This window comes from Pelobates fuscus, chromosome 2 (genome assembly GCF_036172605.1).
Source record: "Pelobates fuscus isolate aPelFus1 chromosome 2, aPelFus1.pri, whole genome shotgun sequence".
Lineage (NCBI taxonomy): Eukaryota > Metazoa > Chordata > Amphibia > Anura > Pelobatidae > Pelobates > Pelobates fuscus.
Window position 1 is genome coordinate 382,546,359 of NC_086318.1, and position 16,932 is coordinate 382,563,290.

General features: G+C 39.8%; 1 protein-coding gene across 1 annotated transcript in view; it reads right to left on the reverse strand.

Annotated features, from left to right (window-relative positions):
* Nucleotides 1-259: 259 nt before the first annotated feature.
* The window catches only part of SPRED2 (sprouty related EVH1 domain containing 2), an 88,549-nt gene continuing 71,876 nt past the window's right edge, over nucleotides 260-16,932 (reverse strand). The window contains exons 5-6 of the mRNA XM_063441416.1: nucleotides 2,281-2,427; nucleotides 260-1,507 (exon numbers count right to left, since the gene is read on the reverse strand). Coding sequence (XP_063297486.1) covers nucleotides 860-1,507; nucleotides 2,281-2,427 — 795 coding nt within the window. The 3' untranslated portion in view covers nucleotides 260-859. The remainder of the gene's footprint in view (nucleotides 1,508-2,280; nucleotides 2,428-16,932) is intronic.

Sequence of the window (16,932 nt, forward strand, 5' to 3'; positions counted from 1 at the left end):
TAAGGAGTGCTTTTACGTAAATATGCTCATGGAAGAAGAAAAAAAAATTCAAACAAAAACTCACATAGTTAACAAAATCCCTATAATTACAATTATGTGCAAACCTTGCCACGTTATGTAGCCTAAAGGTGAAAATATTTTTGGAATTTACAATATATGTCATATAAATTAAGAAATGCAGTTTATGTCTATGCTGAAGTAGCACATAAGAATTATCCGGACCAGAAAAAGACCATGTATAAGAAAAAAAGCCCCAAATATTTTTTTCCCCCCTTTGTTTTTTTTACAAAAAGAAATGATAATGGACATCGAATACTATATATGCATAAATAATTGGTTTTGGCATAATAGACAAATAGCAAAACTGCATTATTGTACTCTTAATACCTTACGTTATAGTAGATAAGTACAGAATATCTGGCTGCAGGTTAAAATACTTATAAGGGGAGGGGATTTATTTAACGTATTAAAACCCTTTTTCTTTCCTTCCAGAAGCTAGTCAAATCAGCCTTAACAGAGGGATCAAGCAGAACTTTTCTGGAAGTGCCATCTCTATTTACACATGACATTTTGTTTTTCACAAAGATTGAAATATTTAGTATTTTCCCCATCTTCAGGTTTCATATTATACATCTGGTTTCTCACTGGCAACAGTAACTCCTCAAAATGCCTTTCCTTTGCCAATCCTTTCTGAAATTTAAAATGAGTTTGTTAGAAACTCCATCTGAACTCGCTGGGGTTTTAAGTACAACTGTGTTCAGGTCAGGGCGGAAAGCATCCAACTGATTGTTTAATGCAGAGGTGATCCCCAATCGATCAGAAAAGACGCACAGATGGAAAATTCCCAGCTTGCACATGGTCAGCCTGCCGCTTTATGCTTCCCTCCACAGCACCCGCACATAACACCACAGTCATAACAAGCGCGTAGGGGAAGGTAACAACACATCCCTGGTGCAACGATGGAAAGTGGAATAAGGAGCATCCACCTCAGACAGAACTTTTCATCACTGGTGTCACAAGAACAAGCGTCTGTGTAATCCCCTTCAGAGTCAGACATACAGTGGTAAAGCACACAGTCTGCAAATCCCATACAGCTGACTCGACGGATGCAGTTTCGGACTGAATCTGGGGCATCCTGACACTGCCCCCGACCATTCTCGTCATGGTTAAACATGTCCCTGCAATACACGCATCTTGACCGCTCTCCATCTTTTCTCCTGGACTTGCACCTAGGTGGCTGGGTATTAATGACTGAACCCTTCATGGTTTTGCACACGCCAAAATCAGAGTGGTCTACGTAAGGGTAATTATAATCGTGTTTTGAAGATTCACTTTTGTCAAAACGAACGTAAGAGTCCGTGTTCTCTGGATCTGTGTATTTTCGATGGATGGGCGCCTGGCGATAGTCCTCATAGCCAGTAAGCCAGTTCCTTTCCCTTGGGTTGATCCGAACAATTTCATCGTCGTCGTCTGGAAAGCTGACGTGCCTAGGTGGTCTAGGCAATGACTGAAAGACACAATAGGAGATGCTTATTACTAAAGAATGTCCAAAACTGATACCTACACTTGCCAAAACAAATACAAACAAAAAAACTAGGGTTTTAGAATCTGCTCACAATCAAACTGATTGGGCACTTTAAGAATTTAAGCAACAAAGGCACTAGAGTGCAGCACAAACGTTATGGTGCCAACAAGGTTGAGGGGAATCAATCTTGATATCTGTATACCTATACATTCTGCATTATCAAGCTGGATGAAAGCAGTTAGCCTCAATACGCTAAATTCAGAGACATCAAAAATATAATGCCAAGTGTCATTATAAACAAGGTTTTATTTCTGTTCCAAAAAACAGGAGAAGCAAACACAGTAACAAGTCAATATTACACCTCAGTACACCACAGATGCAAATGGGTTCCCATAACTAGAACTTAAAAAGTACTCATTGCAATGCCAGAATAAACCATCGCGTATGATGGTGTGGACACACCGGAGCTAAAATGTAATTTTCATGATTTTATTATTTTGTTTGTTCCTAAGACTACTTATATTTTTTGCTTAGGTAAAGTAGAACAAAAACGTCATTTTGGAGAAAAACAAACAAACACAAAAAAACAAACAAACAGTTAAACAGGGTTACTTTGAAACGCTCAGCACTATATAATGTGATATCTGCCATCAAAATACTCAAGCAGCATTTGGGCCAGTTCTATTATTGCCAAGGAATACACACCGTGTTCATGTGCTTTTACAGTAGGTAGTAAGTTAGTAATAAACACTTACTGGTTCTGAGGTATACTGGTCCAAGCCATAGGTATCAATATGGCTGAGGGGGCTATACCGGCAATGTCCGCTTGGCAGAGGAGATGCAATTGTTCTGACCGGTGGCTCTCTCTTCTGCGAGGAGTTTGATGAACTATCGGTGCCAGTCTGAAAAGAGAGACAGAGGGTCACAAAAGTTGCCAGGTATGACCAAGGCATATTTTGAAGGGATTTCCAAGCTTCTAACACACTGTTTTAGGTCAGAGGATCCCAACCAATGTATTATATAGTGTGTGTGCGCAACGATAATGATAAACATGGAATTTATTATGACCCAGGTGTTGAAAGCCATACATCCAAATATTTCAAATGGATAAAGAGGGTTACTTAAAATCTATTGGTGTGAGTGGGGTGTGTGGCCAGGAGTAAGGCTGGTCTGAGAAATTTTGGGGGACTTAATACATTTATGCAACTAAAATGTAATTTAGAAAGCCATCTTATTTACAGACTGATTTCTAAACATATTTATTGTAGTTTGAATACGGATAACTAAATATTATTGCTAAGGGGCTCTGTTATACACTCAGACATATAACTGAGCTCTGCCAAAAAGTGTGAGAATTATTCACAAAATGTATCAAGCTGGCCCACAACTACATGCCAAATGATATAGATTCCATGCAAGAATTTAGGTGAGCTACACTAGAAGGTGGAGGGGACACACACATGCTATTTACTAAATACTATTTTGATGCAAATATTTTTAAAGTACAATTTAGGTTCTGGTGAAAAATAAACCAAATTTCAATTCAGATAACACCGCACCAGGAAGGGCTTCTAGTGGCTGTATGTGTGACAGCCACTAGGATCAGCTTTAGGGACAGATGTAAATGGTCTGTCTACATTGCTTAGGCTGCAGAGACTGGCCCTATGCACCAGAACTGGGGCCGAGCGTGCCCTTTAAAGATAGAGATGCTAAGATATATGTTGAATGTTAATCAGGCGCATTGATGTAGCAGGCTGCAGAGAACATGCTAGCAATCAGATTACATGTGCAACAAAGCAGCTCCTTCATTGAACGGAGCATAAAAATAGAATGACTGCACCTTTCTACAGATCTGCAACAACACATACATGGAAATCCAAGTCTGTACATTACACTCCACCCGTGAATCATAACTTGTCATCTGTGCTTTAAAAGAGCAGAATTTATTGGAACATTTGAGGCGAAGGCCACCAGCAGTGGAAAGGAAACATACTCCCTTCTCCCACCACATGCAAAGATAGCTGTGGGCATGGTAAACAAGGAGTGGGATTATCTAAAATAACCTGAATGAGCCAGTAAGAAGTATTCATTGCTTTATTATTGTTACGTTGTGGCCTAGGAATCTGTCCAAAGTACGGATTAAGAAAACAAGTTGGGAAAGCTTCCCTTCACCCTGTCTATCCCATATCTAGAGACCAGCGTAAAAACTGCAGCATTTCAGAAAACTTTGGCTTGTCTTAATTAAAAAGGGAGCAGTTTAGCTAGGAGTTGTGCACTTTATTTCCAGCATATGTAAAGCTGTCAAGGCTCTGCCTGGAATATACAATGTGAATTGCCAGTATCCTATCATGCAATGTACACACACACACACACAAACTCTCCCAGCAAATTTGCAGTAGAATGCAGGACATTATGGTATTATAAAAGTGTTTCAGAGGTTTTAGCGTTTCTGCGTGCATTCCTCTATTGGTTAGAGTAGCTTAAGTGAACCTAGATTAATATACAAAAAGTAACTTTCCTTTATAAGACCATGTGGGCACCATAACAACTTTAGCAGTGAAGTTGTGATGGTGCAATCAGGTCTGGGACTCTGGCTTACTGGAAGGGTTCAAATTCTTAATGAACGGTTTAACCTTAAAGTCTGCAAGCCCCTGCATTTCTGTGTCCAAGGTTTCAACCAGGAAGCCTGAGACTGGGTGCTTTGCCTATCTTCAGTTTCCCACTGAAAAGGGGAGTGAAAAAGAGACATGCATTTCATTCACTTTTCTTAATAGGGAGCAAGTGCTAGGCTGAGAACATTCATTATAGTGGATAGCTAGAAATATATTGCCTCATCCAGCCGCCCCCACCAAAAAATTGAAATAAACCACAAATCTAAAAACAAATCACCCCCCGCCCAAAAAATAACCCACCTACCACAGAGAATTAGACTATATAAGGATATTATTTCTATATAATACAGTTTTTACATATACCAACCTACAGATATGTGTAAAAGGTTGAACTTCATAGACTTTAGTCTTTTTCTCAACCTATATTACTATGTAACCAGGAAATGTTAAATGACAGATAGACCGATTGTTCTATCCTTTCACCAACACTGGGTGAAAAGTCAGAATTAACCTCAGGGAATGCATTGCCCAGCCCATTACATCCCTCAGCGTAGCATAATCAGATTAATAGAAACATGGACCTATGGGACACTGTATGATTAAAAAGAATGCAAGCTAAGACGTGAAAGTTCATATGAAGATTTCAGTTTAGTTTTTTTTATTTACTGGATATAACAATGAAAAAACATGTATACATTGAATTGAATTTTTTCATTGGGGTATATCTTTAACCCCAGGCCATGACTTTCGTTGAGAAGCCTCTGATTCAAGCAGAGAGCTTGTGCATGTGGCTTTTTTTCCCCATACAACTCCCATGATGCTTTCAGAATGTCTTTAGAATGACAAAGCATTGTGGAAGCTGTAGTTTTAAACATCTGGGGAATCTACCTATTGGGAACCCCAGCTATAGAGGGTGCAGGGACCGGCCACGGATGCAAGAGCAAAAAGAGCCTATTGAATAAACAGGCATACTGGCAACAGGCAGCTAACTGAATTGGGGAGATAATCCCTCAAGCTATCAAATCAAGGAATCGTATAAGCAAAAAAAAAGAAAAAAAAAAAAAGATTTATAGTGCTGAAGTATTGGGATTCTAGAGACCTCCATAAAAAAGTTTCAGTCTTGTGGTTTATTACATCTCAGAGAAAACACTAAATAGATGCATACATCATATACACAATGATTTGAGAAATCTGAACGCTCCATTAATCTGTGATCTCACGCTTTTCCCTGCCACCTCTCCCCTCTCCTTTAACATCAGTGCCCCACATTTCCCCTTTTTTCTCCATATGTCACAACTCCCCTTAAAATCTGCCTTTTATATTTTATCTCTCCACCCTTTATGCACGCTACATATTTTTATCCTCTCTCATGGTTATAAGCTTCCCCCATCTATACCCTTGTTGCCTTTTTCTTTGAAAGAATAAACTCATACTGAAGGACAAAAAAACAAAACAAAATCACGGTTGAAAGTGCCAGAGAGTTGGGAAGATTTACACTGAGAATAAAATCATACAATGTCACAAGAACAGAAGATTTTTGTGTAATCAAAACTATCACTAGCCTATTGTTGCCAAACAAATAGTCAGCATAACAGCGGTAATAGGTCAAACACGAGAGAAGTCGATTATTGGAATGACAGGGGCTTTCATCTCTCGACCTCTATAACAAACAGGGAATACTTTTAAAACACAAACATAAGTTGGATCGGCAACAGCTGCTTGACTTGAAGGTCTGTATTGATAGGACAGGTGTGCATGCCGTCGGATCTCACATGCCCCTACATAGGACAAACCTCTAATCATTTCACATTCACTAGCTAAGCAGTGATCAGTTTTTTTTTTACTTCGCAAGCCCACTGCACTTTTAATGTATGAATGTTTCCTTTGGTGATTACAGAGGACACGCAGGAATTCTATCAGCAACGTAACAATACTCCATAACTAATTCTACAACCAGAATCTTGTTTGCTCTATGGCTTGTTCGTGTACACAGTATCTCTTCGACCACAGTGTTTAAAAGATATTTAAATTTCACTTACAAAAAAACGCATGCATTGCAACTACCTTCATTCAGCTAAAGTGATATTACACAGAATGTGAAAAATGCTACGAAATGATTATCCCATTATGCCCATCTAACAAATCAAGCCACGGTAATATTGAAAGCTAGGTTAGAATGAGACTGGGCTTCAACTCCAGGGGACCCCAAAATAAGATTCCCCAGATGTCATTTCCTGCTATTCCAAAGGCTGGCAAAGCATCACTGTACAGTGGCTATAGTTTAGGAAGTATCTAGGGATCTACTGCTTTTTCGTTTTAGGCAACCCCCCAGTGGCCTTCTATGGAGAAGGATTGGACTGTCTGAAATCATCAGTAACGATGAATTTAGCCAGGGACAGAGAACAGCCATGGCGAGGAGAAAAATGTTAGGTAACTTATTTTCATGGGAGGGGGGTTCCTAAATCTAAGCAAAAAAAAAAAACCTGATAGAAATACATGATTGTGTTGCTAAAAGCTTTAGGATTATATACACAGATAGGTAAAAAAAATAAAAGGTTTATAATGTAAGTGTTGTAAATTTTTTTACAATATAAAACACCACTAGAATAACCAGTGCCAAATTTACAAAGAAATTTTGATTTCCAGTTCGAAATAAACACTTTATAGCTTGGCATGGGAATACAGTAGTTTCAAGCACACTGACACTTTCCAAGGATGTTGAAATGAGCATTTTCTGGTTTCTTTAACTCAAGCGATGATTTTATACCAGTGAGCAAATGCAGTCATAAAGGCTATATAATTGTCCTCCTTATAAACACAATCATGGAAGCATGATGTATGGAGAGCATTTTTATCTAGATGGTTTATATAAATTATGCTGGTGTCCCTTTGAGAGCTAGGTCTTAAGAAATTGAGAATACGACTGAACATATATTAAAAAAGCCCACTTATATTTTACTATTATTGTCCTTTAAAAACAACTGGAGATGCTGCAGCTGAAGGAAAAACAAAACAAAAACAAAAAAAAAACCCAACATGAATTCCAGAGACAGTATTCAACACAGTCTATTCCCACACTACATGTAGAGCTGGTATTTTAATGTCTGACAGGGGTCATTTATAGACCGTTGAGATCACCAGCCTTTATTCTCACTGGAAGCCAGCCTTAAAATAGAACTCAACAGCTGATGTAACTTAAATGCTTAGAATACACTTACACTTCAACACAAAATTTGAGGAATTCACTTAATGTCACAATATCAAGTAGAATTAATTTTGACATCACTGTGACAGTATATACACCACCTTAGTGGGAATTAAAATCAAGCCCTTACATTTTTTTTACATTTAAATTTTTCATTTTATTTTTTAAATATGTCACTCCACAGAAGACTGGGGCACTTATTTTGCATCAAAACAGCCTTTATATTAAAAAATAATAATAATATTAATAATAATTGGACCACACTAAGAAATTCCCAGAATCCACTAAATGCTACAGCAATCAGGAAATGGCTGAATATGTGACCTATATGGCGCGCACCGCACACACACGTCGATACGCAGCTGAAAGCAGCGTGGTAGTGAGTGCTCCAAATGGTTTTTAATGGAAGAGCTTTCACTAGTACTGTACACAGGCTTTTCACAGATATCAGATTTTGCACAAATGTGGTATTCACCCTTACTCTAACAATCAGGCATCCTCTGTAGCTACTCTAGGTTTTAAATTGGCCCTCCAGGCTGCCTGTGAATGCCATTTGTTTTATAATGTAGGACAGAACAAATAATCTAAATATATGAGAGAGTATATAAATAATATACCTTTAAAGTTTCTGCTTTTAGTGCAAATCCCCAAAATCCAACAATCTGCCCGGGACAAGCTTGGCCAGCAAGGGACCTTTTTTATGGTATAAGGAGTCTGAACAGTTGGACTCGTTTAACCCAGCAATACAAGGGTTAAAGTGCAGATTACAGGCACTTGCTCTCTCTAACCTGAGCACTTAACATCAGTGAATTTTTCCCATGTTTATATGCAGTGTCTACGTGTGCATGCAACTGAACGGCTGATTTCAAATCTCTCTGGTCATAACTTCTATTCGGCTCATAGCAAGTTCAGGGACTTGTACCTTAGAATGGTGCAAAATTGTGAAATGCTTCTGCCTTCATGAAGAATGATTGAAAACCTTTTTTTTTTTTTTTTTTTACAAAATTGATAATGACCCTCTACCCACAAAAATAAGCAGATAAAAATATACCAAAAAATACAATGACTGTATAGTCCAAAGGCTTATAAAGGGACACTATGGGCCCGAAGACCACTTCATCTCATTTAAGTGGTCTAGGTCCATTGTCCTAGGTCACTTAACCCTGCAATGTAATTAACTGCAGTTTTAGAAAAACTTCAATGTTTTGATTGCACGATTAAGACTGCCTCTAGTGGCAGTCTACCAGGCACACACTGGAGGCACTTCCTGCGCTTTCACGTAGTTTAAAGGCACACTATAGTCACCAAAATAACTTGCAGTTATTAGTGTATAGTTGAAGCCTCTGAAGTCTCGCTACTCAATTCTCTGCCATTTAGGAGTAAAATCACTTTTGTTTCGGTTTATGCAGCCCTAGCCACATCTCCCCTGGCTGTGTCTCACACAGCCTACATGTAAACAAAATGGTTTCACTTTCAATCAGATGTAACTTACTTTCTCCTGCTCTGTAAATTGAACTTTAATTACTCTGGGTCTTGCAAACTTATGAAAGCAGGAGATCAGAAATTCTAAATTAAACACAATTTGCAATAAGAAAGTAGAAGCATTAGAGGACTCATTACAGGAAGTTTTTAAGAGGACTGTGTCACATGCAGAGAGGTGTGACTAAGGCTGCATAAACAAAGTGATTTAACTCCTAAATGGCAGATAATGGAGCAGTGAGGCTGCAGGGGCATGATCTATACACCAAAACTGCTTCAGTAAACTAAAGTTGTTTTGGTGACTATATGGTCTCTTTAATTCTGTGAGACATCGCTGGACGTCCTCATGTCGCAAAACCCAATAGGAAAGCATTGATGCATTACTTTCCTATGAGGAAGCTCTAAGGTTATATAAATATGGGATGCAGAAATTCACATGGGAGGGAATAAGTCATATAAGCAAATCTTGATTATATCCATACTGTATGAAAAAAACTTTAATGTACAAACACTCCATTGTATATGCTTTCATTGCATCTAGTTAAAAAAATGGTATATAATCTATGGTTTAATGTTGCATTATAGCAAAAGACCTCAGCCAGTCCCAAAAGACAGATCAACTCAATCTTCAAGAATCTGGAAAATTACTTTGTTTGCAAATCCGGTTTCTCCTTTAGACATTTTGTAAAACTAACAGTATGTAATAATTTCATGTTACAGTGAAATGCAGCGTGGTCTGTTGGGAGTTTGTAAGTGCGTACAACTGGGATTTTTAAACTATTTTGTAATCGGGACACAAAACGAAGATTTCCTAAGCTCTTATTAGTACAGTTATTCTGCTCCCTCTCTGGATAAATCTGATCTGTACACTTGAAAAGAAAAGAATAGGAATACATTATACAGTGCCAACAGGAAGTTGTCAATCATCGTCTTGTCACTGGCAAGAGAGGACTACTCTCGGTAATTGTAAGCACAGCATGCTCAGTAACCTTCAGGAATAGAGCAGAGTCTTGCAGGGGAACAACTTTATACATTTTTTTGTATAGGCTTACTGTTTACGTGGGTGGGAAAAGCAAAAAAAAAAAAAGTGATAATCTACAGATTTGCAATCTTTTTTGTTAGAAGTCATATAGAATAGCATTACACAGGGCAACTATCTTATACAACTATCTAATACAAAATAAGGCTTTTATTTCCTTCTATATATTAAACAAAAATGCAATTCAGTTGCCATTTTGCAATCTCTACACATACCCTGCACCAAGAAATGATAATTTAGCTAGATATAGTCTCAAATTTACCTTCTTTTGGGGTGATTACTCTACTGCAGTACTTTCTCTCTAGGCCTCTGCCCAGGAAGACTGCTGTACATCCTTGAGGGATTACTGAACTCACTATCTTAGAGTATTCTTGATCTTAGAGTAAAACGTAATTTATACGTTTTTATGTGACATTTTAATTAGAAGTATTAGATTGCATACCAAACAAAGACTTGAGAGGTGGTTTATAAAGAATACAGCTAAAGAGTATTCCAAAGCAATAATAATTTGTCATCTCAAATAAAATGGGACTATATATATATATATATATATATATATATTTGTGTAAGGGGCAAATAGCCGTATATGGAGTAAGGATCTAGCATAAGCGTAGGATAGTATAAAGGGAGCAAGTCGGTTGTGGTGTGCCGAGACCGACGATACGGTAGGCCTGTAAATAAAGAGGGCCCACCAAGGAGTAAGAAAGTAAAGTAAATGGAAAGAAAAGAGAAAGTGTTGAAATGAGGAGTGGGTGGGAGGGTCATTCTGCTGCTGACCTCAATCGATATGAGTCAAGTAAGGGGTGTCCCTTATATAGGGGAGTGAATTAATTTAAGCCCCTCCCACAAATACAGGCCAAACGGCCTTAATACTTGTGTAAGGGGCAAATAGCCGTATATGGAGTAAGGATCCAGCATAAGCGTAGGATAGTATAAAGGGAGCAAGTCGGTTGTGGTGTGCCGAGACCGACGATACGGTAGGCCTGTAAATAAAGAGGGCAAAAATGAATAATCAAAGATTTAATACAGTCAACAAATATATACAAATTAACCAGACATTTCCTTAAATGCATTACAGTATTTAATTCCTGGAAGAATTTTGAAGGTAGGAATCTAGGACCGAAAGTGGACACCATTTGTTGTGGGTAGGATAGTATGTTATCTCTACTGTTGGTCCGTGTTGACTCATTTCGGAATGTGGTAGAGCCAATAGGTAATGATATATGTGTTTACGTACGTGGGATCGTTGAAGACAATGATCTGTTTGAGTGGTGGTGATGGTAGTGGATTCTCTGGCCCGAGAAAGGCATAAAAGGCAATGTGCATGGCTGGTAATGGCCGACTTGGTGTATAATTGAATGGTTGTAGATCTAATAGGTCCGATAAGGATGAAAAGTTGGATGGCTATTGGTAATCTCTGAAAGTATCATGGGGGAATGGATTCCTGAAAACCTCTGAGTATATTCTTGTCTGGTATGATAGCATGAAGTTATGGTAGTTTTGGCCATAGGTTATCCTGTGTTGTTGAATGCCTGTAAAATATATAATTAATGGTGTGTGAGATAGTTTAAGGTGGCAAAAAGAAGCAAAACCTAGGAGAAATGTTATGACACAGGTTGAGCTATGTTGTGTTCCAATAAGATTCTTTAAGCCAGGTAAAAAGCTGTGTTATGCATTCAGACAAGTATGGGACGAAAGTGCTAGGTGGGATAGTGCATGCTATGCTGCATGAGTATGTCTAATCCATGATTTTGTCTCTGGAACGAAAGAGTGGCCGTGACTGTATGGGCGGCTGTAGGAAGCGTATGATGAACATGCCTGGAATATAAATGAGACAATTGTCGGCAGGGATGTATACCCCCGTCCGGTACATGAAAGTGAAATGTGATAAGTGGCCAACCAAGTGAGTTCCCCAGAAATATCATGACCTTATGGATGAGTAGTGGCGTTTGTTGATGATATGACATGTGCCTAGTTGTCTGAGTAACAACGGATTGATGACCCTGACCATGATTTACCCCATGCCACAGCAGCGGCTACAATTGGGAAGTTCTCCCAAAGGGGCTGAGGTGGTGGGAAAATTTCCAAACCTGGATGCCATGGCCAACAGTCTAGGGACATCCTCTGATCGTCATGTTGGAAGTGTGGAAAAAAGGGGAAAGTACTCTGGATGTGAAAGCGTGGTCTTGTGGTATGATTGGCATGGCAAAATTAAGGAACCTGGTAGGGATTGTAGTTCCTTGCAGTTGTAAGTACTAAGCAGGAGGTAGTGATTGATGTAGTTGAGAATGTTCCCTATTTGTCTTGTGGTAACTTGCGTGTATGGATGCCGACTCAAGTCATATGCCCAGTAATGTGATGATAGTGTCTGAGCCTTCTGTTTCTTATGGGGTACTGGGACGCCCAAGTGGTCAACCAGACTAAGCTGCCGTGAGGCTTCTAGTGAAAAATATGTTATCTTTGATCAACAAGAAGTCTTCTAGATAGTGTATGACTGTAAGGCCTCTGGATATGTTATCATAACCAGCACAGAGTATCTGCGAAATATCGATAGTAGGCTAATCTGTAGCTCGAAAGTTGAGCAGGGAAAGGATTGCCCAATTTATGCCATGTAAGTGCCAGTGTGTAGGGTAGATGGTAGCCGTTTACTGCGTTGATGATATTGGTCTTCCTTAATCAAGCTTCAACCCATGCTTGAGTGATAGCTGTAAAGGTAGATCAATGGTGTTGGATAGTAAGAAAACTCCTCGGAGAGTATGAGGGAGTTGAGACTTGGGGTAGCCGAGGTGTGTGGTGCCAATAAGGCTACGGTTAGTCTTTGTTTAAGGGAAGATTCCTTGTGACAATACCAATATGTTTGTGTTTGGTGCCATGCTGTAAATGGTGGAGATTGGAAGACCCTTCTGCAAATCTTTGCTATGAGTGTGTTTACAGCCAATGGTTTTGTTGTGCTGACTAAGTGAGGGCATGCTATATTCCTTGAAGGTGTGTTTATGATACCTGTATGGGAGCCCTTTGAAGCTCCAAAGCTTTAGTAAATCTACTACAAGTCTGGAAGGGTGATGAGTCAGTAGTGTTGAAAATGCATTAGTGTGTACAGATGGTGAGTACGTTATTTGTAAGTTGTATTGGGACACATGGTTTGTCATGTGCCCTGAACCATTTGAACATATATGCAACAGTCTATATGCAATGCAACTACTCATATCAATGGTCTCTGGTAGTTCAGAGGTGCTGGTACCTGGAGCCTGAGAGTGCTCGTCCATTTGTTTGGGACAAACTCCCTTCTGTATGGGTACCTGCACAAATAAACATCTCTACATATTCCAAAATGCCAACCCAACCAAGGGATGGTCAGTTCCCGATTTACCTGGAATCCCTGGATCTGACCATCACAGATACATCATCATACATATATATGCCTTGCTTCCCCAATGTGCTGGGATCATACGTGCAGGGTTAACGTCTTGTGTGTCATAAGAATTGATTGTACCAGGTAACCAAGTTTCGGTTGGTGCTGGTTGTAGAGTAGCGTGAGGCCCAGCCTTGTGAGGGCTGTGGTGACCAACTCGAGATTGCCAGTCTATCATAAATTTTTTTTTATTTTTTGGGGGGGCTCATGAGTTTATGAGTGTGGCTAGCATAGCCTGGGTGTCACCTGAGTTGATGTAGCTGGGCCTTCCCCTGCCTTCGTGTTGTCCGTTGATGTATGGAGGAGTTTGAATAACTCTGCTTTCCTTGCTGTAGCAGGGTAGGGTATTTGTCACCTCCTTAGGTCGGTGGTAATGTGTGGGATCGTCCAGGATCTGATTGCTGCTGGACTAGCAACATCTCCTCTGCTTGAAGGTGTATCAATTCTAGCCAGGGTGCTAGGAAGAGGTGATTCTTCACCATCTTTTGGAGAAATACTTAAATAACAATAAAGATTGCAATTATTATTTGTACCCAGGGTTCTTGTACTGGCTTGCTAGCTAAGCCGTAAGGCGAAACGATTAGGCTTGGTGTTTTTTTTTTTTTTTTTTTTTTTTCTTTGGGGTGACTGGTGAGGCCCTGCTAGTTGCCAAGTGGCTTGAGAGGCTCTATCTATGCTTGGCGCGAGGGGATTTTGTGTGGCCACTGAATGTTGTGGCAGGTTGTTGGCCTCTCGGTGACAGTAACCAGAAAATAGGAAGGGGAGTGACAGGTGAGGCCCTCTCTATGATACAATGCGAGGCGGCTAGCTCATGAGTGGCCCGAGGGGTGTATGCCTCCGACGAGTGAGGCGGGGTGTTGGCCTCGCGGGACCACTAACCGAAGCATAATGCAGAGAAAAAAGGGGGTAATACCTATTGGGCCCTAGAACCCTAATTGCCAGTACACTATTACTATTCCAGGGAAGGTAAGAGATGAAAAACTACGTGAGCAGGGGTATGTACCTGGTAGTATGGTATTGAACCTGACAATCCGTATAGGTTTTTAGTAGTAACTGTAACCTGAATGGATAAAACCGTATGGCATAAGGAAATGTGGCATAGACCAAGCTTATCTTAATACGTACAGTATATGTGAAAAGTAAAGTGCCGTGATGTGTAAATATTAAACATCGTAGCCATACTGGTTAAATATGTATCAATCTTAACCCATTAAGTGCCGTATGTACAAGTGAAAAGGTGGTCTGTCCCCACCTTGTAAGTTGTATGTCCCCTTGCTAGGGGAAAGCCTGTTGTGTGAGCAGCGTGCTGTGAAAAATGTATGTGAACTATATTACCAGTTACGTATATACAGATGTGTCTGCTACTGTGTAATAATATATGTATTTATACCAGATGTTTGATATAGTACTTGCTAAGTGAATTGTTGTATGTCTTATTGAATGGCAGGGGTCAGTGAACATGGTGTTGCAAAATGCAAGTGCACTGGAGATCTGCAGAGTGCCCTATAGGTGGCAGTGCAGTTGGATACTGATTGGTATGTGAAATGTTGTTTGTCTGTTGACCTATAGGTGTCAGTGTTTTGGTGTTTGTAAAACCCCATGAAAATTGTCAACGTACTTGACAGACCTGTAGGTGGCAGTGTTGATAGAACCACTGTTGGTCTTGATGTGAAATGTAAATTATTGTGAATAAAACCTGAAGTTGAGCCCGTGCTGGAGTTTAATTTATGGTTATGTTTAAAACAATCTTATGTGTAATTTATATTGGCTGGTAAATTGTATATGACATGTGAAGACAGTTTTGCTGTTGACCAGTAGGGGTCAGAAATGCTGATTGTATGTTAAAATACCCTTTAACCCCTTAAGGACCAAACTTCTGGAATAAAAGGGGATCATTACATGTCACACATGTCATATGTCCTTAAGGGGTTAATCCTACCGTTTGACAGATAGGAGTCAGTATAAAAGCGAAAATGCTGTAGTTAGTTTGTTTGCTTATGAAGTGAAATAAAGTCTGAGAAGCCTGTAGTATACCGATTGACCGGTAGGGGTCAACATGTAGGCGAAAATGCCATGGTTTATTGTTTTGTACATGAAAAGCAAAAATGTCCTAGAAGCCTGTAGTACACCGAATGACTGATAGGGGTCAGTGTGTAGGTGAAAAATGCAGTGGTTTGTTAGTTTGTACATGAAATGCAATAATGTCTGAGAAGCCTGTAGTACACCGAATGACTGATAGGGGTCAGTGTGTAGGTGAAAAATGCAGTGGTTTGTTGGTTTGTACATGAAATGCAATAATGTCTGAGAAGCCTGTAGTACACTGAATAACCGGTAGGGGTCAGTGTGTAGGCGCAAATGCAGTGGTTCGTTGATTTGTACATGAAATGCGATAATATCTAAGAAGCCTGTAGTACACCAAAAGACCAGTAGGGGTCAGTGTGTAGGTGAAAATGCAGTTCGTTGATTTGTACATGAAATGCAATAATGTCTGAGAAGCCTGTAGTACACCAAATGACCAGTAGGGGTCAGTGTGTAGGCGCAAATGCAGTGGTTCGTTGATTTGTACATGAAATGCAATAATGTCTAAGAAGCCTGTAGTATACCAAAAACCGGTAGGGGTCAGTGTGTAGGTGAAAATGCAGTGGTTTAGTTGTTTGTACATGAAAATGCAAAAAACGTCTAAGACGGATGTAGTACACCAAATGGCCGAAAGGGGTCAGTGTGTAGGTGAAAAATGCGGTGGTTGGTTGTTTTTTACATGAAATGCAATAATGTCTGAGAAGCCTGTAGTACACTGAATGACCGATAGGGGTCAGTGTGTAGGTGAAAATGCAGTGGTTCGATGGTTTGTACATGAAATGCAATAATGTCTGAAAAGCCTGTAGTACACCGAATGACCGGTAGGGGTCAGTGTGTAGGCGAAAATGCAGTGGTTCGTTGGTTTGTACATGAAATGCGATAATGTCTAAGAAGCCTGTAGTACACCCAAAGACCAGTAGGGGGTTTAAACGAATGATATGCTTGAACTTGCAATGGTTTTAGAACAGACTTAGACAAAATGCAGCCGTAAAGTTAGGACCTGACCCGTGCATGGTGCCGTGGGACTGATGCCTGGCGTAACGGGTAGGTCGACTTACAGTTTGTGAGTCACTTGGACACCATCCACGGTGATGGATTGAAGAAAGAAGGTGGTAGGCCAGAAAAGCCTGTGGCTGGATTCCTGACACAGCTCTGCTTAGAAAACCTCATGGAGTAATCAGGTAAAATGGCATCTGGATGACCCGGAAGTGGAAATCATTCTGCTGCTGACCTCAATCGATATGAGTCAAGTAAGGGGTGTCCCTTATATAGGGGAGTGAATTAATTTAAGCCCCTCCCACAAATACAGGCCAAACGGCCTTAATACATATAAATAAAATGCCCCCCCTTCGAACATTCCAAATAGAACTACTGGACAAATGCAGACTAATGGAAGAGGTTACCAAGAGTAATACAATGTACTATTTTGGGTTAATACCCCCGACATCCGAAACCAAACAGTTTATTGTGTCATCATTTTAGCAATCAAAATGCTTCTAGTGAAAAACTGGAAATCCATTATCCCTCCAATTATTACCTACTTGCTTGAGGTATGCCAACTCTAGGAGATCTCTCACCTGG